Genomic DNA, 20,109 nt, shown 5'->3' with positions numbered 1-20,109 from the left:
ATGATCAGGAATCCAAACCATGCCCCCCTCCCGCAGACGCTGAAGTCCAAGTCGCCATTCGCGCCACCGGTCTCTGCGGCTCAGACCTGCACTACTACTCGCACGGCCGCAATGGCGACTTTGTCGTGCGCGAGCCCATGTGTCTGGGCCATGAGTCCTCCGGCGTCGTCACCGCCGTAGGCCCCAACGTCACCAGCCTCCAGCCCGGCGATCGCGTCGCTCTGGAGGTCGGCCTGCCCTGTCGCGCCTGCACCTACTGCCAAACCGGCCGCTACAACATCTGCCCGGACATGAAGTTCCGCAGCAGCGCGAAGATCTTCCCGCATCTTGACGGCACCCTGATGGAGCGCACCAACCACCCCGCCGACATGTGCCACAAGCTCCCGGACAACGTCTCCTTCGCCGGCGGCGCCCTCGTCGAGCCGCTCGCCGTCTGCCTGCACGCACTGCGCCGCTCCAACCCGCCCTCCAAGGCCGACATCGACCTCGCCGTCTCCCTCAACGGGCCGTCCGCCGCCCTCATCTTCGGCGCCGGCGCCATCGGCCTCCTCCTCGCCGGAGCCCTCGCCGTCAACGCTAGCTTCTCCGACATCGTCGTCGCGGACATCGACCCCGCCCGCCTCGCCATCGCCGACGCCCTCGGCCTCGGCATCAAGACCTTCCTCATCCCCAAGAACCCCGCCGGCGGCACCCCGCCGCCCCGCGACGCGCCCCACGCCGACCAAACGGCCTTCGCCCTGCAGAACGCCCAGCGCATCGCTGCGTCCCTCAAGGAGGCAAACGGCATCGCACCCGTGGGCTTCAGCCGCGTCTACGACTGCACGGGTGTGCCTGCGTGCGTGCAGGCCGGCATCTATGCCGCCGCCCCCGGCGCCGTGCTCGTCCAGATCGGTATGGGGAACCCCGTGCAGACGCTCCCCGTCGGGGCTGCCGCCCTCCGCGAGGTCGATATTATCGGCGTCTTCCGCTACGACGGCCATGCCTATCCCGCCGCTATTGCCCTCATGGCCAGCGGCAAGTTTGCCCGCGTCGAGGAGAAGGTCGTCACGCATCGCGTGTCGTTGGAGAATGGCGATCGGGCGTTTGCCTTGGCCGGCAGTGGGGTCGATGAGGAGGGGACGCCGGTGGTCAAGGTGATGATTGAAAGTTGATCGTTGATTTTTGGGTTAACAGCATGGTTCGGTTTGGGTTTTGCATGTAGTTACGATACCAGTACGAAAGGTTGTAGTATAGATGAAAAATGTCATCCTGGTGATGCCATTGGTGTATAAATTCAGAAGGCACTTCACTGCTACTTCAATCCCCCGGCCAGCAGTAGACTCTGCCCCGTCATGTAGCCCGTCGTCACCAGCATCGTCACCACGTTCGCCACCTCCTCCGGCACCCCCAGTCGACCGAGGGGAATGCCAGCGGCCACCTCGGGGATGGCCTGCGCGTTGGGAATCATCCCCGTGTCCCCGATCATCGCGGGCGCCACGTCGTTGACGCTGATGTTGTGTTCGGCCAGTCGAGTCGACAGGTTCTTCATCATGCCCGTCATGCCGCCCTTCGACGCAGCATAGTCTAAGCCACGTTAGCCCGGTCTCAGCAGTATGACAGATCGGATCGTACTCACGACAGCCGTTGATCCCGCCGCCATACCCGGCAATCGAGGACATAAATACGATGCGTCCCCAGCGCTGTGTCTTCATGTGCTCGACGACGCCCTTCACCAGGATGAACGACGCCCGCAGGTTGACGTTGATGGTGTAGTCGAACTCCTCGAGCGGGATGTCCCACACCTGCGGGATGCGTTTGCCGTGCCCGGCGTTCGAGACCAGAATATCGGGTCGTTGGCCGTGCTCGCGGTCGATCTGCTCGAACATAGCTTGGATCTGCTCCGCCGAGGCCACATCCACCTGGTGGATGGAGAAGCGGAGACCCGCGTACTTCGACTTGAGTTCCTCCACCAACGCCGTGATGGCGGTCACATTGCTGGAATATGTCAGCGCAAGGTGGACGCCTCGCTCAGCGAGCTGGCGAGCACATGCGGCTCCAATCCTGCAAGGTGTTAGTGCTTCTTGCTGGGTCAAGTGTCAGGGGAGGAGGCTTACCCGCCGGATGCCCCCGTAATCAAAGCCAGACGACCGCGAATCTCGTTGAGTTGTGCCATGATGCCTCTCTGCTTGACGAAACGGTAGAGAAAGGTTGGAATGAGCAGCCCCCGAGCGTAATAACCAGCGGATCGGAGTAACTCCCGAGGGCAGACCGTGTTGCCCCCACTGCCCCGCATCACGGGTGTGGGGGAACACGCCGATGGAAGTAGCAATTTACCACGAGCGGAATGTCTCGGTCTCTCCGTGGGTGCACACTCGGCCGGCTTCGGCGTAGCTCCCCGCGAGCAAAGATCCAGACATCGGGACGCTCGCTACAGTTGGGCGCCTCTAGAACAGAAGATTGGTGGTCATGTCACCAGACCAGGACGGGACTTGCCATGGCTGCGACGACCGTTCTTGTCCCGCCTGGTACAGTTCAGGGTTTTGGAAAGCGTCAAAGGCCAGGCTGTTGGTGCCTGATATCTGATCGCCAGATACATAGTCTCCAACGGCCTCGAGGTCCAGCCAAGAGAAGTCGTTTGCCGGACTGAAGTGGAAATAAGGGCTCTGCTCGGGCACCCGGGGCATCGTACTGCCCTGCATTCGGACATCACTGGTCTGGTGAGTGCCGGCCGGGGACGCTGTTGTCGTCGACCGGGGCTTCCATAGAAGCTCCAGGAGTTTGGAGTATCGGGAGCCGATGTCGTCCGGGCCAGCGCTGGCTCTTTTCAAGCAGTCTGTAGTTCGCGTGACGAGATCACGAACATTCATCTCTTCTGCAGGCAACATGACTCCAAATGACCGTGCCTGTTCCTGTTAGCAAATGTCGCGATGGTCTTCTTCTGAAACCCGACCTTATATAAGAATACCGCGGCATAGATGCCGTATAGATAAAACCGAAGAGGCATAAAATGGAGATGCTTTTCGGGGTGGACTCCGTCAACCATGATGGTCAAGTACGCCTTCGCAGCATCTACCGATTCATAGATAAACCGGGCATCCTGCATTGACGCCACATTGTTAAACGTGGCCCGCAAATGCTCTCGCTGCGAGTGAGCATCTTTCTTCAATCTCGATACCAACGACTGGGAGATAGCTGCCTGAAATGCAAAGGCATTAATGTACAGCCGTAGATACTCATACGACAACTGCAAGGTGACCTGCATGGGTTGAGAGCCTACATTCGTCAGCGCAACATACATTGACGGGAGGTTTGAACTTACAGGGCAACGAGCCCCAGCGAGACTTCCACCGCAGAATAGCGAGGCGAAAGTCATCAACGTATTTCACGTAGTCTCCCATGAGCATCATTTGGTTACTGGTCCTCATTCCCGAGTAAAGCACATCGTGAACATTCCCATAGAGCTGGGTCAGGTCCAACGTCGCCTGAAAGATTTTTGCGTAGTCTTCGTCTCCTTCCTTCACGGGCTGCAAGGACGGGAAGTCCTGGCTGACCAGGCCCGTCATTGGCCCCGGTCCTCGAGACCAGAATGCGCGTCCAATGCGGACAGAGATCAAGCGATCTGAAATGTAGCAGCTTGTCCACGCCAGACGTCGACGGGCCTCATTCTCCGTGTCGCCCGGGGAGTCGCCCCGGAACGAGGTACGATCTAACCCGAGAAAATAGCCCGAACGTAAAGCCAAGCCGACATGCATCCAAGCGGCTCGATCCTCTTCTCCACGGCCTACGCGCTCTACCCGGGGACGAAGGCCCTGCGGCTCCCATTCTGCCAGTAGTAAAAGCGCCTCGACAGCCTCGACATCACAATCTATTCCAGCCGCGATACCTGAGATGAGCTCATGCATGTACTTGGAACAGTACTCGTGGATCTCCGGTCGCTCGACCAGGTCCTTCGAAGCGATCGTTAGCACAGCAGTGAGGAGGTGCTTTTCGTTGTTCGCGAAGGTGTCCAGCGCGCTGCGGTTAAAATACTTTCTTGGGACCAAAGGAAGATAGGGGTGGAAATGTTCGGCGTAACGAGCTACCAATTGCCACACGGTTCCCGGGTCCAATGAACGCGACTGAACCAGTCGGTAGGCTTTGATTCCGGTGTTTGGTTGAAAGTCGGTTACACTGCTGCTGGGAAACGTATTGTAGGAGGGAAAGCTGGTGGGTGGAGCGCGCGTCAAGTCGGTAGTCGTCTCTGGGCTGTGGTCATCCGCTCCCCTTTTTGCAATGCCAGTCAAGCATTGCCATGCATCGGATGGGTTCTGCGGGACGGAGCCAATAGAAGCAGAATCCTCATCGTCCACGGATGCCGGTGTCGCCGTTTGAGGGTTCGGCGTTACAAAAACCACGGGCCCGGGATATGAGCTATTCGCCGCCGTACGGTTGTCTGATGTGGCAGGACTTGTCGGGTCGAGGAAGGAGTCCCTTCGGGTAGATAAGTTGGTGTCGGGAGTAAAGTTTTTCATTTTGTTCTTGCGAATGCGACGGCCACCGCGGTTGGAGCTGCCTAGGACACATTCGCGACCCTCTCGAAGGCATCGTTGGCATGGCGGCACACCTGGACTACCGCTACTGTCTCTGCGATGTATTAATTTGGCGGACGTAAGAAATTCTGGGCGCGTGTAAACCCAGTCACAAACTTACAGGTCACACTTTGACTTCCGTTGGCGACAGTGTAAGCATGCTCTCGAGACGCGCTTCATTAAATGATCGGAGCGAGATTTCGGCCGCGAAGAGGGCGTGCTTGCGGGCTGAGAAGATTGGTCGTCTTGGTCCATTGCTGAAAGTGTTGGCGATGTTGGATTATGAGGTCAATACGAAGACGTGTTTCAGCACATGGTGCCGACGATCAAGAGCTAGACACGTTGGTCAACAAAATGGACAGAAAGTGCGAATCGATCGTGAAGAACATTCAAAGAGCATTTGGTATATGAATGGAGAAGAAGCCAAATCAAGTAGCTATCATGAAGGGTGGAGCCAGAGACCTACACAAAAGGAGGCTGGCGGTTGAGCCGTGACCGGGACGGTCTACCCTGTAAGGACCACCGGATCGATCTTCGCGGCATAAGCGGTCTTCCCCACACGAGACCTTATAGAAATCCGTCGCATGGATGTCCCCAGTCGGACTAATCAATCCCACGCCATGGATTTCAAATGGACAGCACCAACGGCTTTGAAGATCGACAGGAGAGCGAGATGAGAGAGGCTGCCAATGGTGAGTATGCGGCCCACTGCGCCGAGGGCATCACACGAAGGTAAGGGGACCCTCACCTAGTAATATAAAGGTCAAGAGGCAGACGAGGTTGGATCTGGATGGAGGGAGAAGAAGGTTGGAAGTTGATGGTGTTTTGGTCGAGGAGAGAATCGGGGTCACTGGGTTTCTAGTCCTATTCCGGTACCCCATCATTTCATCCTGCGAATCTTCAGTCTACAGGTTCAATCTTGTTGCGTTTTCAGCATACGTGATGGATGGAGTATATTTTCTGGTTGTCTTTATTGTCTCCTTTTCCTTTTCCTTTTGCCGATAGGAAGGACGGTTTACCAGCCGGATATATATCCTGCACAGATTCCTTTAGGAGGATATCCGAAGTATACAACATCCAACTACCTCCCCAATGTTCACACGAAACACATCATCATAATGACTATATTCAATATTATCCCAGTTTAAAACAAATAAAGAACTCATTCTCAGAACATCTACCTCAAATACGACCTCCAGGTCCCACAACAACGAAAGAAAAATCAATTCGTAAGCACAAAAAATCAATAGCCGAAGTGCGGGGCATCGGCCTTTGACGGCAACGGACCTTTACCGGATTGGGACGAGAATTGGGGGTGCCCCGCATGACGATGAGTCTCTTATTATTTCAAGTTCTTTATTACCACCGATCAAAGACGTCCACTCGGCTCCCTCGACCCATTGCCTGGACATTCAGACCTCTTCCTCACCTCTCCTGGTTGACCATATCACACCACCATGGCTGCATCTATTCCGGCGCTGTTCTCCCTCGCGGGCAAGACCGCAATCGTCACAGGAGGAACCCGAGGCATCGGTCAGGCCATGGCCATTGCGCTGGCCGAGGCCGGTGCGGACATTGTCCTGATTCAGGTGCGATGGGCTAATCACACCTCCCCATTCCAGGTGTCCAGTGATATGTATACTGATTCCTGCAGAGAGACGAATCCAACACAGCGACTCGCGACGAGATCGTGAATAGAATTGGCCGACAAGCATGGATCCATGTCGCGGAGCTGTCCGATCGACAAGCCATCAAGGGTGTCATTCCCACCTTAACGAGTCAAGGCATCAAGCCGCAGATCCTGCTCAACTGCGCTGGCATCCAACGGCGGCACCCTAGTGAGAAGTTTCCCGACGAGGACTGGGATGAGGTGAGTGGTGGCAGATACTCCGTACCTTGCAAGTCTCTATGATGGTGGTCAGATGTGGTAACGATTTTCCGGGTCAGGTCATCCAAGTCAACCTGACTTCTGTGTTCACGTTGTGCCGTGAATTCGGTGCCTATCTACTGGCTCGGGACGCTTCGGAGTTCCCCTCTGGCCGTCGTGGTGCCATCATCAATGTGGCTTCCCTTTTGTCTTACCAGGGTGGCATTACTGTCCCCGCATACGCTGCATCCAAAGGAGGTATTTCCCAGCTGACAAAGGCCCTGTCCAACGAATGGGCCTCCAAGGGTATCAACGTCAACGCGATTGCACCCGGCTACATCGCCACCGATATGAACACTGCTCTGATCAACGATTCCAACCGTAATGCGGGCATTATGGCGAGAATCCCGGCAGGCCGCTGGGGCAAGCCGGAAGACTTTAAGGGTGTCATCGTGTTCTTGGCTAGTGAGGCCAGCACCTATGTTTCCGGAGAGATTGTCTGTGTGGACGGTGGCTGGATGGGGCGGTAGTGCAGACGGATGTATCAGAATTATGATGTTATCGGATCCTTCGTGTCGGGTTTTCTTGGTGTCATTATTCCCCGATAGATCAATGTACTCAGTATACAGGTACCTATGTTGTATGATAAGTCCCTGGTCAGGAGCGTTAGTGGCTTCACAGGTTATCCGGAACTGCCCTACAGGATGATATGACCTAATGGCCATGAATTACTAGGAGCTCGGAGGACCCGTAGAGCATGCCATGCTATATTAGCGCCCTGTTCTGGTGTTCTGGATATATTGCTGTTCGGATAAATGCCCGTTTTAGTTGCGCTATGCTGGATGTCTAGGCGCCCAGAGAACGCTAGAGAAAACTATCGAGTCCTCTGGTTGTTGGCATAGTCCACCGGTTCTCGAATGGCTCCCAGCGGAGACATAATCCGGGAAGAAGAAAAGAATCTATAGAGAATCCATGGTCATGCCGATGGTTGACGTGAAGTCCAAACAATGAATTAGGGCCAGTTGTGCCCCGTGACAGCCCCGTGACTTGACTGCATCCCCAACGACAACTCGACATTTCGTTCCTCTCCTCCTCTTCAAATAATCAACCCATTCCTTCACCGTCTCCTCCGGTCTCATTCTGAATCATGGCGCTTTTGACGTCCTAAAAATCCTCCTTCGCCTAGTGGGTCGCGAGTCAAGGCATCTCTCCTCCCAATCTAACCGCCCAATCCAGAGCGGACGTTGCGGCTTTGTCCGCCTTACATGAAACACGCCCATGCGCGCCTACAAGGCCAATGGATACGAGCGACTCGCTCAGCTGCTGTCGGGCTTTTAGAAAGCTTCGTTAGTCGGACTCAGAAAGATTATTGGCCCCTCTCTACGGACACATGGCGGCCTCGGCGCCTCCTCGGCCTGGATTTGGAGTCGGTCGGCGATCCTCAGCAGCGCATCCCTCGACGGGATATCAGCCTATCTGCAGTGCCAGCGCTGCAACGGAGAATCCCCGATAGGCTCCCAGCGCTTCCCTGGCGTTCACCTTGGCGCCCATGCAGAGGGACCTCCTCCAGGCGTCATGCCATCAACGCCACCCAGGCCACCGAGATAAATCGAGGGGGATTGAGGCCCATGTCTTGATCAACTGGTGCTGTGATTGGGCCTCAGATCGTCGGGGTCTTGGTCGCATATGGGCTGGAAGATCCGCAATATCCCTTCCTCTTCCCCTCCGTGGATCCCTCTGGGACTGATCATGGTCGGCCCCCTGACTAAATCATATCTATCCACTGGGTCTCCTGATGGATGTCTGAACGGATGAGCGTTGGAGTTTCCTGACGGGCGCAGTCAAATTCTCTTCGTTTCCCTCTTCTCCACCACCTGTTCGTCTCTCCTTATAGTTACTGATCAGCGTTGTTATTTTCTTGTGATCAATAGACTGTCTTTAGACTTTCACTTACTCTTGTCCCTCCCGTTCTTTCTTGGCTCATTTTCCTGTCGTTCCTTCATGGTGACTGCCAACGCTGAGCGTTTCTCACCCCCTTACTGACGTCCTCGATCAAGATCATGCACATAGGACATCGCCAGTGAGTCTAGCTGCGTCATCTCCCCAGCTTTTCCCACTTACTGACAGCGGTCTCGCCTCAAAGAATCCTGATTTCGAATTCGCGGGCTCGTGATATCCTATTGACTGGGATTCCTTGACAACAAGCATTCTTTTCCCCTTGTCCAGCGCATTGTCCAATACCCAATCCCTTGGGACACTAGCCATTGTCACAGCTGTCAAAACAACCTCAGGATCTTTCACGGAACTGACAAAACGTCATTGTTCATGATCATTTGGTCCCTCTTTTGTGTTTCGTCATATGGGCACTACATACCTGCCATTCCGCATTCCTACTGTTCCCCTGTCATTGAACATTCCTCACTGCATCATTCTGCATATGCAGTGTTGACCCGGCATTGAAAAACTCATCCGCGCGCCACCTGAACTCTCCTGGGTCCACCTAATCGCCCAGCCCAGCCCTGCACGCTTTCCTTAATATCCCTTGAATCGCAACCGTCACAGCGTCCTCCACTCCTTCACTCTCCCACCAGCTGGGCGCGCCTCCAATGGATGGTCCTCATCAGATCGCCGCCCGAGGCTATGGGATCAATGCAACTTATATCTACGAATACTCCCGAGGGTTGAATGGCGTCAACGTCCCCCGAGATGTCCTGTTCACCCGTATCATCTACTGCAGCGTCATCGCCGTCGCTCTGATCGTCTTCTGCGGCCGCATCGCCCAAATCAGTCACTCTTACCTCCGTTTCCTCTCGGCCCTGGGCGCCACGCGAAGACAACAGACCTTCTGGAGCCGCGAGGAGTCTCACACATGGGCGAATATCAAGAAACATGTGCTTTACGCGCCCATCAGCAGGAAGCGTCACAACCGCGAAATCCAGCTGTCCACCGCCATCAACGTCGGCACATTACCCTCGCGACTCCAAACCATACTAATCCTCCTCTACGTAGCCAGCCAAATCGCCTACTGCGCCATTCTCGACTACAGTGTCAATGAGAAACCAGCGTTGGTTGCGGAGCTGCGCGGCCGGTCAGGCACCCTCGCCGTGCTCAACATGGTGCCTCTCTTTCTCCTGGCTGGCCGCAACAACCCCCTCATCCCCTTGCTGCGCGTCAGCTTCGACACCTACAACCTCCTGCACCGCTGGCTCGGCCGCATCGTCGTGATTGAGAGCGTCGTCCACACTGCCGCCTGGGCCAGCAACGCCATCGACGAACAAAGCGTCGCCGACATGGCACGCCGCCTCCGCGACACCCCTTTCTTCACCTGGGGCCTCCTGGGCACCGCCGCCATGGTCTTCTTGTGCCTCCACTCCCCCTCGCCCATCCGCCACGCCTTTTACGAGACCTTCCTCCACCTGCACCAGCTCGCCGCCTTCCTCGCCTTCCTCGGCGTCTACATCCACATCGACTTGGACAGCCTGCCCCAGAAACCCTGGATCGCCGCCGCGGGCCTCCTCTGGCTCCTCGACCGCACCGCCCGGCTCTTCCGTCTCATCCGCCTCAACCTCTCCATGCGGCGTGGCTCCACGCGTCTTGTCGTCGAGGCGCTCCCCGGCGAAGCTTGCCGCGTGACCTTCCACCTCCCCAACCGCATCTCCGTCTCCCCGGGCAGCCATGTCTACGCCTACATCCCGAGCATCTCCTGGTGGATGTCGCACCCGTTCTCGGTCGCCTGGGTCGAGCCCAGCAGCTGCGTGACGACGCCCATCCTCACCGACCGCGCCCTCCGTCCCACCAACGCCAGCACGCCGTCGCTGCTCGAGAAACAGCCCATCCCGGACATCGCCCTGGACGACTACATGCACGACCCGAAGCAGCCGACCTCGGTATCGTTGATCGTCGGCGCCCGTCAGGGCATGACCCGCGCGCTGTACAACGCTGCTCTGCGCGCCCCCGCCCGCACCCTCCACACCACCGGCTACATCGAGGGCCCCTACGGCGCCCACCCCACCAACATGGGCAGCTACGGCACCGCCGTACTCTTCTCCGCCGGCGCCGGCATCACCCACCACGTTCTGCACGTCCGCGACCTCATCGTCCGCGCCGCCGAGGCCCGCGTCGCCACGTGCCAGATCTACCTCATCTGGTCCGTCCGCAACACCGACCACCTCGTCTGGGTCCAGCAGTGGATGGACCAGGTGCTGCGCTTGCCCGGCCGCCGCGAGCTGCTCAACGTCAAACTGTTCATCTCCAAGCCCAAGAGCGGACGGGATATCGTCTCGCCCAGTGCGTCTATCCAGATGTTGCCCGGTCGGTGTCGCCCGCAGGTAGTGCTCGATGAGGTGTTGCCGCGGCGCGTAGGGGCCACGGTGGTCTCGGTCTGTGGGCCCGGTGCGTTCGCGGATGAGGTGCGTGCGGCCGCGAGGGCGAGTATTGCAAAGGGGATGGTGGTTGATTTTGTGGAGGAGGCTTTTACCTGGTGATTGCTGTCTCTTCCTGTTGGGAGTTTGTGGTGTGCATTATTGGCGTTGGTTGCATTTTTGTTAAGCGTGATCGCAGAGCATACATAGCATAGCATTGTAGTTACATAGTGTGTCAATAGAAGCTTATTACACGTCAAAGTCATATCAATGCTGTAATTTTATTCTGAGATGTGCTCCTATCTAATGGCGTCTAGCATAGATACATACAGCTAACAGAAAAATTTACCCAAAGGAAATATCAAGGAAAGGTGTCGGTCTGTATCCGAACGCATGTCAAATCAATGTGCAGAGAAGTCGGCGTGAGAGCCGGGACAAATCAGAAAGAGCGTAAGTAGTTGAACGCACGTATGTATGCAAGACATCATCCATCTATCCAAACAATATGTTCAAAACAAAACGAATCTAGTTCTTAGTGCGCGAGCCCTTGGGCACACGCGCCAGCCAATAAATGCCGACAGCAGCAAACACGTTGAACACAATGTACACCCACATGAGACCGAAGTTGCGCCAGGCATCCTTAAAGTCGCTGTGCACGGCCGCCAGGAATGTGTCGGTGTTCGAGATTGAGCAGAAGTTGCAGTCCGTGGTCGAGCCTGGGTCCTGCAGATATCCACCTTTGGCGGCGATGTAGTTGGACATGTAGTCGCCGCAGGTCTGGTTGGCCGGCGGGGGAAAGCGGAGGAACTCGTAGTTCTCGCAAATCGCGTCGGCGCCGGACACACCCGTCGATAACATGCCGGACACGAGGTACGTAAACGGGGACACGCGGTACATGAAGATCCAGAAACCGGGGAGCACTTCGGGGGTCGCGAGGACACCACAGAAGATAAGGCACAGCGAGAAGAGCAGGTTGGCCAGGTTACCGCCGGTCTCGGCGAGCTCGATACCGGCGATCATCATGTGGGCAAAGGTCGAGGTGAACATGAGGAACGACCAGATCAGGAGCCACATCAGCGCGCCACGCTCGCTGACCGCGTTGGTCTTCTCGGCGTTGCGGTACAGGCCAATAGGGTAGTACCAGCAGACGTAGATCAGGACGCTCATGAGCGTGTTCCAGGGCAGTTCGACCATGATATTGGCGGTCATGAAGGCTTGCCACGAGTAGGTCTTAGAAGGCCGCTCGCGCGCCTCGTACAGCGAACGCTGAGTGCAGAAGTTAGGCATAATTTGTTGCACCAGGTTACCGAAGATAGTAAGCAGCATGAAAATACTGAACATTTGGTTCTGGAGACCCTGTTGACTGTTGTGGGCGTGGAAGAACGAGAAACCGATGTACATCGCTGTGAGGATACACAGGCAGGCCTTGGAGTAGATGTACACGGGAGTACGCCAGTACTGGGAGAACACACGGACCAAGCACTCCCAGAGCTGCACGGTGAACGGGGCGGCGAACTCGTTGAAGCTGTTCGGGTCATTCTGGGACTGTTGCACAGGCTTTTGCGAAAGGGTCGATTTCAGCTCAGCCAAATGTTCGCGAACCGCTGCGCGCTCGGGACTCTCGCGCCAGACAGCAGGCCAGTCAATGTCGCTGTGCGAGCCGGGGGCGGCACCAATAACTTCAAGCATCCATTCTGCGGGGTTAGCATCGGCAGGAAGCTTAGGCGCTCCGTTTCTTTCGAAGTAGCTAGAGAGCGTCGACGATTTGTCGCCGATTTCACCGAAATACACGGTCTTTCCACCCTTGGCAAGGAATAACAAGCGGTCGAACCGTTGGAAAAGCATAGCTGAAGGCTGGTGAATAGTGCACAGGATAGCCTGGCCGTGCTTAGTCAGGGTATCGATGAGATCGAGAATCGACCAAGAAGTTTGACTGTCAAGACCGGACGTAGGCTCGTCGAGGAAGAGAAGAAGCTGGGGTTTGGCGGCCAATTCCACACCGATAGTAAGACGCTTGCGTTGTTCGACGTTCAGACCTTCACCAGGAACACCAACAACCGCATCCGCATATGCCTCCATACCCAGAAGCTTGATCACCTCTTCGACATAGTCAAGCTTCTCCTGGCGACTGACGTGCGCAGGCTGACGAAGAATAGCGCTAAAACGAAGGGCCTCGCGGACGGTGGTAGTGTGCAAGTGAAGATCCTGTTGCTGAACGTAACCAGTCTTCCGCTGGAAGGACTGATCGCGAGGACGACCGTCCACCAGCATCTCGCCAGTCACGACACCCATAGTCACACGCGTAGCGAGCACATCGAGAAGCGTGGTTTTACCCGCACCAGAAACACCCTGGAGGTTTAGTCAGATATGGCGCAAGAGGAAGTCGTAGGACAAAAACATACCATAAGAGCAGTGCAAGTGCCCGGCTTGACCCAGCCATCAACGTGGTCCAAGATCCGACGCGGCTCACCCTTAATCTTGATGTCATAGCAGACATCCTGCCATTGGAAGATAGCTTCTTGTCTCTGAATGGCAGCGCCTTCGGGGCTCTCGTTCGTCTTGGCGGTGGCGCCAATATTGGAGGTCATCTCGATATCGTTGGATTCAGCCGGAGGAGCCTGACCACGACGGAAAAGCAGCACCTCGCCCTTCGATTTGGCCTCTGAAATGTACTCGGTAGTCGCCAAGTGAGTGACCATGAAGAAAATCATGAACGCAAACATGATACCCAAGTTTCTCCACTTGTGGTTGTTGTAGTAGGCGAAGCTCTGGTGCAGATAATCATCTCCCTCCAAGAATTGGGAGCCCGCAACGGCGCCGACAGTGGAACAGATCTTGTTCGCCAAGGGGACATTGGCATACCCGAGCTCAGCACCAGAAGGAACAAAGCCCGATTGAGCACAGGGGAAGCGACGGTTGTGGAATTCGTTGACCATCAAACTCTCGAAACCATAGGCGATCGGATTGATATAGTTCATCCAGCGTGACCATCCAAGCATGTTCTTGGTGGGGATGGTAAACCCGGTGTAGATGACCAAACCCAAGATAAGGATGGCAGCGGGCACCAGAGCCTGGGACAAGGTTCGAGACGAGGAGGCGATCGTCCGGAAAAGCATCGACATGGTCAAGGTGGTGACGAAGGAGAAGAGGAGGAACGTGAAGAATGCACCGGGGGTTTGGCGGAGACCTGTCATGAAGTAGAGCGTGATGTTGAAGATAATCGCGTTTCCGATCTTGTAAGGCATGTCGCAGAGCATGGAGGCGATGGCTTCGGCGAACGGGTGGTACATGGCGTAACGAGATTGCTTCTCGACAATGGGACGTTGAGCATAAAGCGTTAAGATCTGGACATCGGTTAGAGTTGTTGGTCTGATGAGGGTCTAGGACGGCCGAGGAATGGCTACATACTTCGAGGGCACTGGAGAAGGCGTTGAGCAAGACGGCGAAGAAAAGCAAAGCACCGCGAGAGTAGAAACTAGAAGTGTCATCCTTCATCTGATAGAACACACTTCCAATGATCAATGCCATAATGAAGTTTCCAATCAGCTGGGATATGGTCAAACTAGCATCACCCTTGAGACGCTGGAAGCCTCGGACCATGCAGAGATTAACTTGTTCATAGACGGAAACAGTGTAGGGAGATCCCACACGCCTGGATATCCTTTAGCACTGCGAAGCATCAATTACAGCGTCTGAAACTTACTGGCTCTTAGCCTGCATGGCCTTGCGTGACTCGATGAATTTGCCCAACGCCTCGCCTCCGAGAGGATATTCCTGGTTGTATTCGTCAATCTCCCTGATCAGTTTGGCATGTGCCTCACTGTTCTTCCAGGCGGCGGCAAATTCATCAGGGGTGCGGGGGACTCTGTCCTCGTAGCCCTTCTTCACAATCCGCTCAGATGGGCTGGTCAGAGAGGTGAGGAAATCGGCGGTAGTCTGGCGGTCAGGGCATTCAAAGCCCATATCCGTGAAGAACTGCTTCGCCTCATCGGTGCGGCCAAAGTAGATCTGCCGGCCCTCGTACAAGACGGTCACCTTATCGAACACGTCGTACGCACTCTGGGACGCCTGATAGATGGCGACAGCGACGGTAGCACCGGCATATTTCGTCATAAGGTTAAGGGTCTTGCAGAATTCGAGAGCGTTGGCGCTGTCCAAACCACGGGTACTGTTATCCCAGCACTGCAGGGGACTTCCACTCAGGGTGGCTTCGGCGATACTGACACGCTTTCGCTCACCACCGGACACACCACGAACGAAGTCGTTTCCGACTCGGGTGTTGATGGTGTGCGAAAGACCCAACATGGCCATGACAGCATCCCGCATATGCAAGGCGTACTGTTCCTTGGTGACACCTGGGAAACGGTTTCGGGGGCACCGGGCCAGAGCGGCGAACTTGAGGGTATCTCCCACGGACAATTGGGGGAAGTGGACATCCGTTTCGGCGGTGTAGATAGCCTCGCCACGGAACTGGGTCATCATCTGCTTAGGCGAGATACCCTGATAATTCATGTGGGAGCTTTCGTCCATGTAGATACCGTTCATCTCTCCTGCAAGGGTCTTGAGGAAAGTGGTGCAGCCGCTGAATGAGTTAGCATGCATCGAAGTGAGGGGATATCTTGACGCCATACCTGCCGGGTCGTCCCAGGACAACCAGCATCTCGCCGCTCCTGACGAGACCATCGAAGTCGCGCAGAATTTGGATCTTCTGCTTTCCGGTTCCCGTGGCCATACGGAAGAGGGCACCAATCTGCAGAACCGCGTTGAACACATCCTTCTGGTAGTCGGTAGGACTACCAAAGCCGTGAACACTGACGCCCTTGAAGGCAACGCCTGCCTCCCGTCGAGGGTACAGCTCGGGGTCCCGAGAGGAGAGGGCGAGCAGGTTCTTCATCCAATGCCTCGCCTTGAAGTTGGGCCCATGGGGGTTCAGAGTCGAGTCTTCATCGACGCCCAGGAAGGAGTTCAGAGCATTGTCGGAGGTGGAGAAGCGGGTGGACTCGCGAGTCAGTTGCTGGGCGAGACGGGTGATCTGCTCAACGACCTCTTCCTCCGAAGAGTCATCGCCATACTCGCTTTCCTTCTCCAGGGCGGTTTCGGCTGTACTCAGGGTGCTCATATGGCGCTCCTCGCGCCATTTTTTCATGTCGGACTTGGAGAACGACTTGGCGGAGCTGGAGGTGGTGGGACGATCATCGCCCCGTTCGGCATCTCTCTCGGACTCTCTGCTGGACCTGGATTGGGGATGACCGCCGAGATGGTGACGGCGGTTGTTGTGGTCATCGTCATCGTCGCCCTGACCGCGACCACCGACAGAGCGGGAAGGATTAAGATTAGGATTTATAGTGCCGAGAAGAGACATGGTGAGAAGATTAGGAGACGTCTAGTCCCGCGATTAGGATAGGAAACGAAGGGAGCCCGAAGGCATAAGGGGGGAAGGGGAGGAACGAGAAATCCAACAATCAAACGAAACGAATGTATAATGAACGAAAGAAAGTAGAGGGTGAGGAGAGGGATGGATGAAGAGGAGAGAAGAAGAGAGGAAGAAGAGTGAGTGGGAGAGAGGAAGAGGTTCTGGACTGGAGTACCCCGTAGTTAGTGGTCGAGTGGTGAGTCCAGCTAACTAATACCTAAGGTGAGTTGCAGTGGAGAGGACCTGTTTTTATTGTTTTCTCTCTTTTTTTCAGATGGGTCGGATGGGCGAATCGGGAACCGGAAAGGCCTCGACTCCGGACCCAACCAGTGGCTCCGTATCGGCCCTGGTGGATCAGGATAAGCGAACAGCGTGGATTTTTTATCTCCAGAGCATTTCCCTTTCTGGTAACCAGAGACCCTGGCGGGACCCATTGGCTCCGGCATTGAGATGTAGTTTAGGTAGTTACCATCCATTGATTTGGATGTTGTTCCGGGAATATGTAGTATGCAAATCTTATTGAGAGTAGGACAATAGCATAGTGTGTGCTTATCAAGGTGGTACAAAATATAGTAGGTATGTCAAGAATATCCCGTCCGGAATAGGAGCATAATACAAAGAGATAATATAATGGCCATCGCGGGATTATTGCAGATCTCACGCTATTCATAGATGGTACCTGAACAGAGTCAACACTCCCGATCATTACTAATTGCACATGTTAAATTGATGAACATAGCTGTGTATATGATATTCATCTTCATATCTATCTTCTCTTTTCTTTCTTCCCTCAAAGAATTCGATAGCCCAAGTAACTTAATCTATGGACGCACCCACAACGTGGCAAACATGGGCAGCCTCCTTGCTGACAAGGAATGCGATCTGACAGTCCACAAAGGCGCAGATAAGGTGGGGCGGCATTGCAGCGATCCGAGCCCGGCCAATTCCCCATTGTAATAGCCCTTACCGTACCGTCTCGGAGCCCTTCTTTTCCGACAACCGTATTGTATGGAGAATCACGTAATCATCCATGTACATAGTTATACTAGGCCTGCCATCGTTCTCTCCTACATCATCCAAATATAGGAGTACCTAGGTAGTAGTCTCTAATGCAATCTCAATTCAATTCCAGGGTCAGTCCATCCTCTCGATCAACTAAGCCCTATACCCAACTCTGTAACCAGACGAACTCCCGTTCACGATCCCCTCCGTCGGCACTTCAAACTCTATCCTCCCCTGCACCCACGTTGCTACGAATAAGATCTCGGGTCCTGACTAGCCACCCGCCATGATCGGCACCGATCGTCTGCTTGTCGTCACTGCGTCGCCAGCTTCATTGGGGGTTCCCGCTGGACGGACCCGATCGTGGACTCGATCGAAACACCGGTGCCATTCAGCCTTGTCCTCACAGAAGTACTTACATAGGTAACTATCTCATAATTACGTCTATGTCCCTCAGCTACATCCACAGTTCAGGCCTTGCAGCAGGAAAGCTCCGTCTCCAGTCGGCAGGGTTGCGTACTATCGATCCAGGACCGACATATTGAACCTAGTTCGGTGGATTGTCTGCATTGGGTGCCGTCCATGAGATCGGTCACAAAGGGAGGAAGAGCATATTATTAGAAAAAGAGGGAGGAACCACTTGTAGTCAAAAGAAATCACCCCTCTCCACTACAAGCATAAGAGGCTATGCTCGGAAGGCCAAAAGACCGTCCGGCCGCATAACACGACATAACCGTGTCGAACCATCTGACAGCAGTCAGCAACGTCGTAGAAGACATCCTTGCAGCAGACAGCAGAGACACGCCAAACGCAGCACATCACATCTAACGCCGTAGTCAAGTCAGATTCATTATCGTCATGTGAACCAACAATTGTAGTCGACCAGTCTATTCAGCTCCAGCCAGCCATTTCGCAAACAACGGTATACTAGTACAACCACTCATTTTCGATCTCATTCCTCCTCGTCCTCGCTCTCGTCGTCAATCGATTCAACCAACAGATTACCTCCTCGGCCGACCTTCTCCCCAATAGAGCCCCCCGTTTCTACCTCATACACCGTCCGCGGCATGGGGGAAACTAGGCGGAAGCCGTACTGATGCTCGAATCCCTCCGGTTTCTCCACGCTTGTAGCCTTCTCGTCCACCTCTTTTATCACATCATAGCACTCAACAAACGCGTACAGCTCCTCGATGTCCGCATCGGGGGCGAACCGACGGACCACCCGCTCGCCTGTTGGTAACCGGATGCTAATCCGGACTGCGTCTTTAACATCAGCACTGGGTTCATCGGCGATCCTCTGCGCCCGCCACTGCTTCCAGATCTGTAGATCGTGTATCCGCTTCTCCTCTGCTGCTTGGCGCTCGGCCGCCTCCTGTTCCTCGCGCTGGCGCGCTGCTTCCGCCTCGCGGCGCTGGCGGGCCCGTTCCCGGTCGATTGCAAGTGACCGCTCATACGCCGAGTCTTGTTGCTCCCGGAGACTACGCGAGGCTTGCTGCTCGGCGCGTGTGGCGCGGAGTCGCTCCAGCGGCTCTCGATTCTGCGAGATTGCCGAGCGTAACTTCTCCACAAACTCTGTCGGGGATGTAGTTCCCGCAATGCGAGTGACGACCGACATGGCTGTCGATGACACCCCCGGCGTGTGTACTACCACCGCCGCAAAGGGAAATTTCGTACACCGCAGCGAGTTGGACACCTGGTATGCTTCGGAATCTTGAACATTCCCACCCCAGACGAGAACGTCATTCTGAGGGTCGTTCACGAACTCGGTCACCTCCCGCGAGAGGAGTGTGTCCCGAACCCAGCCATTCGTATCGTCATGTTCAGGCGCAAGCAGGACCACCAGGAGGAACTTGAGATCCCGGTGCGCCTTTTCCAGCGCCATGTTGTATCCGTTCTCCATAAATCCAACGGTATTGGCTCCATACTCCTCCTCGAACTCCCGGATGAACCGGGCGGCCGTGTCCTGGGGGCCCAACGGCCGTCGGCCGTTCGTGTTGCGCCGAGCGCCCTGGAGCGCATTGCTCGCAGTCGTGTTGAGGAACCGGGGAAGAAAAGGGAAGAGGGCTCCGAAGAGCCGGAAAGAGCCGCAGAGGAAACGGTAGAGGAGGTTAAACGGCGTAAAGAGGAGCGCCAGTAGGAATGGCGGACGGTAGACCTGCTGATCTTCCGGCTGGGTCGTCACTCGCGGGGCTAGATCCGTAGTCACAGCCGGGGGGAACCGAGCTGTGAGGTCGTCGGTCATGAGGTTTTGTGTCTGTCGAGTCGGTCGTGGGGGAGGAGGGTTGTCGAGAGCCGCACGAGCTTCCTCAACAGGGTCGGGGCCTTCCCCATCGAAGAACTTTGAGATCGCAATCTGATGGAAGACGCAATTAGCATCAGGAGCAAGGGCACTGGACGTCTGCGATGGTTGATTGTACCTGTACGTTCCATTGCGAGCGACGCAACAGTGGAATAGCCTCGGAAGGTGCCTGGCCTGTCACAGCCGTGTAGGTCTCCAGAGCAGTCTTCTCACTATCGGAGAGTTCAGCAATGTCAAGCCCAGATGAGGACATTATCGATTACTTTCTTGATCCATAAACCAAGTGAGGGAGTCGAGGGTGCGAAGCAAAGGAGTATTGAGAATCCGGGTGGAGATGATTGTAGACAATCTGGGGAAAGCTGCCACTTGTCGGGACGCGGGAGCGTATGAGGCCGAACCAGATTCACATGAACGAGCTGAGCGAAATCTGGTATATGGAATAACTAAAGCAAGGAGATGTGTCTTGTGTCAATGAACCTGAGGACATCAAAAGGCAAGGTCGACATAGCTGTCCACTCCTCGTCATGACGGGATGTGGTGGTGTAGACGCCAGACGCGCGCTTATGGCGGCTGGAGGCGGGCGATGGCAGGCATTACATAACTGCGACCATTCGGGCGGT

At 55.4% G+C, this 20,109-nt stretch overlaps 6 protein-coding genes across 6 annotated transcripts; 2 read left to right on the top strand and 4 right to left on the bottom strand.

Moving 5' to 3' along the window:
- Nucleotides 1-80: 80 nt before the first annotated feature.
- ATEG_00639 (SDR family NAD(P)-dependent oxidoreductase) lies at nt 81-2,152 on the bottom strand (the record flags this gene model as incomplete). The annotated part of the gene is made up of 4 exons (XM_001210725.1): nt 81-1,087; nt 1,217-1,563; nt 1,612-2,040; nt 2,094-2,152. 4 exons carry the CDS (start codon nt 2,150-2,152, stop codon nt 81-83), a joined length of 1,842 nt encoding a protein of 613 aa, XP_001210725.1.
- Nucleotides 2,153-2,842: 690 nt separating this feature from the next.
- On the bottom strand, nt 2,843-4,802 carry ATEG_00638 (Zn(II)2Cys6 transcription factor; the record flags this gene model as incomplete). Its single annotated transcript, XM_001210724.1, has 3 exons — nt 2,843-3,252; nt 3,299-4,593; nt 4,669-4,802. The coding sequence occupies 3 exons, from the start codon at nt 4,800-4,802 to the stop codon at nt 2,843-2,845; spliced, it is 1,839 nt and encodes a 612-aa protein (XP_001210724.1).
- Nucleotides 4,803-6,004: 1,202 nt separating this feature from the next.
- On the top strand, nt 6,005-6,944 carry ATEG_00637 (putative 2-deoxy-D-gluconate 3-dehydrogenase; the record flags this gene model as incomplete). Its single annotated transcript, XM_001210723.1, has 3 exons — nt 6,005-6,136; nt 6,202-6,417; nt 6,495-6,944. 3 exons carry the CDS (start codon nt 6,005-6,007, stop codon nt 6,942-6,944), a joined length of 798 nt encoding a protein of 265 aa, XP_001210723.1.
- A 2,076-nt stretch (nt 6,945-9,020) lies between these two features.
- ATEG_00636 (ferric reductase family protein) lies at nt 9,021-10,898 on the top strand (the record flags this gene model as incomplete). The annotated part of the gene is made up of 1 exon (XM_001210722.1): nt 9,021-10,898. The coding sequence occupies one exon, from the start codon at nt 9,021-9,023 to the stop codon at nt 10,896-10,898; it is 1,878 nt and encodes a 625-aa protein (XP_001210722.1).
- A 402-nt stretch (nt 10,899-11,300) lies between these two features.
- On the bottom strand, nt 11,301-16,137 carry ATEG_00635 (pleiotropic drug resistance family ABC transporter; the record flags this gene model as incomplete). The annotated part of the gene is made up of 6 exons (XM_001210721.1): nt 11,301-13,124; nt 13,178-14,119; nt 14,184-14,427; nt 14,479-15,357; nt 15,407-15,889; nt 16,010-16,137. 6 exons carry the CDS (start codon nt 16,135-16,137, stop codon nt 11,301-11,303), a joined length of 4,500 nt encoding a protein of 1,499 aa, XP_001210721.1.
- A 2,005-nt stretch (nt 16,138-18,142) lies between these two features.
- On the bottom strand, nt 18,143-19,742 carry ATEG_00634 (clathrin-mediated endocytosis regulator UBX3; the record flags this gene model as incomplete). Its single annotated transcript, XM_001210720.1, has 2 exons — nt 18,143-19,588; nt 19,671-19,742. The coding sequence occupies 2 exons, from the start codon at nt 19,740-19,742 to the stop codon at nt 18,143-18,145; spliced, it is 1,518 nt and encodes a 505-aa protein (XP_001210720.1).
- Between the last annotated feature and the right edge of the window lie 367 nt (nt 19,743-20,109).

The sequence above is a fragment of the Aspergillus terreus genome, genomic scaffold (genome assembly GCF_000149615.1).
Source record: "Aspergillus terreus NIH2624 scaffold_1 genomic scaffold, whole genome shotgun sequence".
Lineage (NCBI taxonomy): Eukaryota > Fungi > Ascomycota > Eurotiomycetes > Eurotiales > Aspergillaceae > Aspergillus > Aspergillus terreus.
Note: the sequence above shows the minus strand (reverse complement) of the source record. Positions and strands in the feature narration are given on the sequence as shown.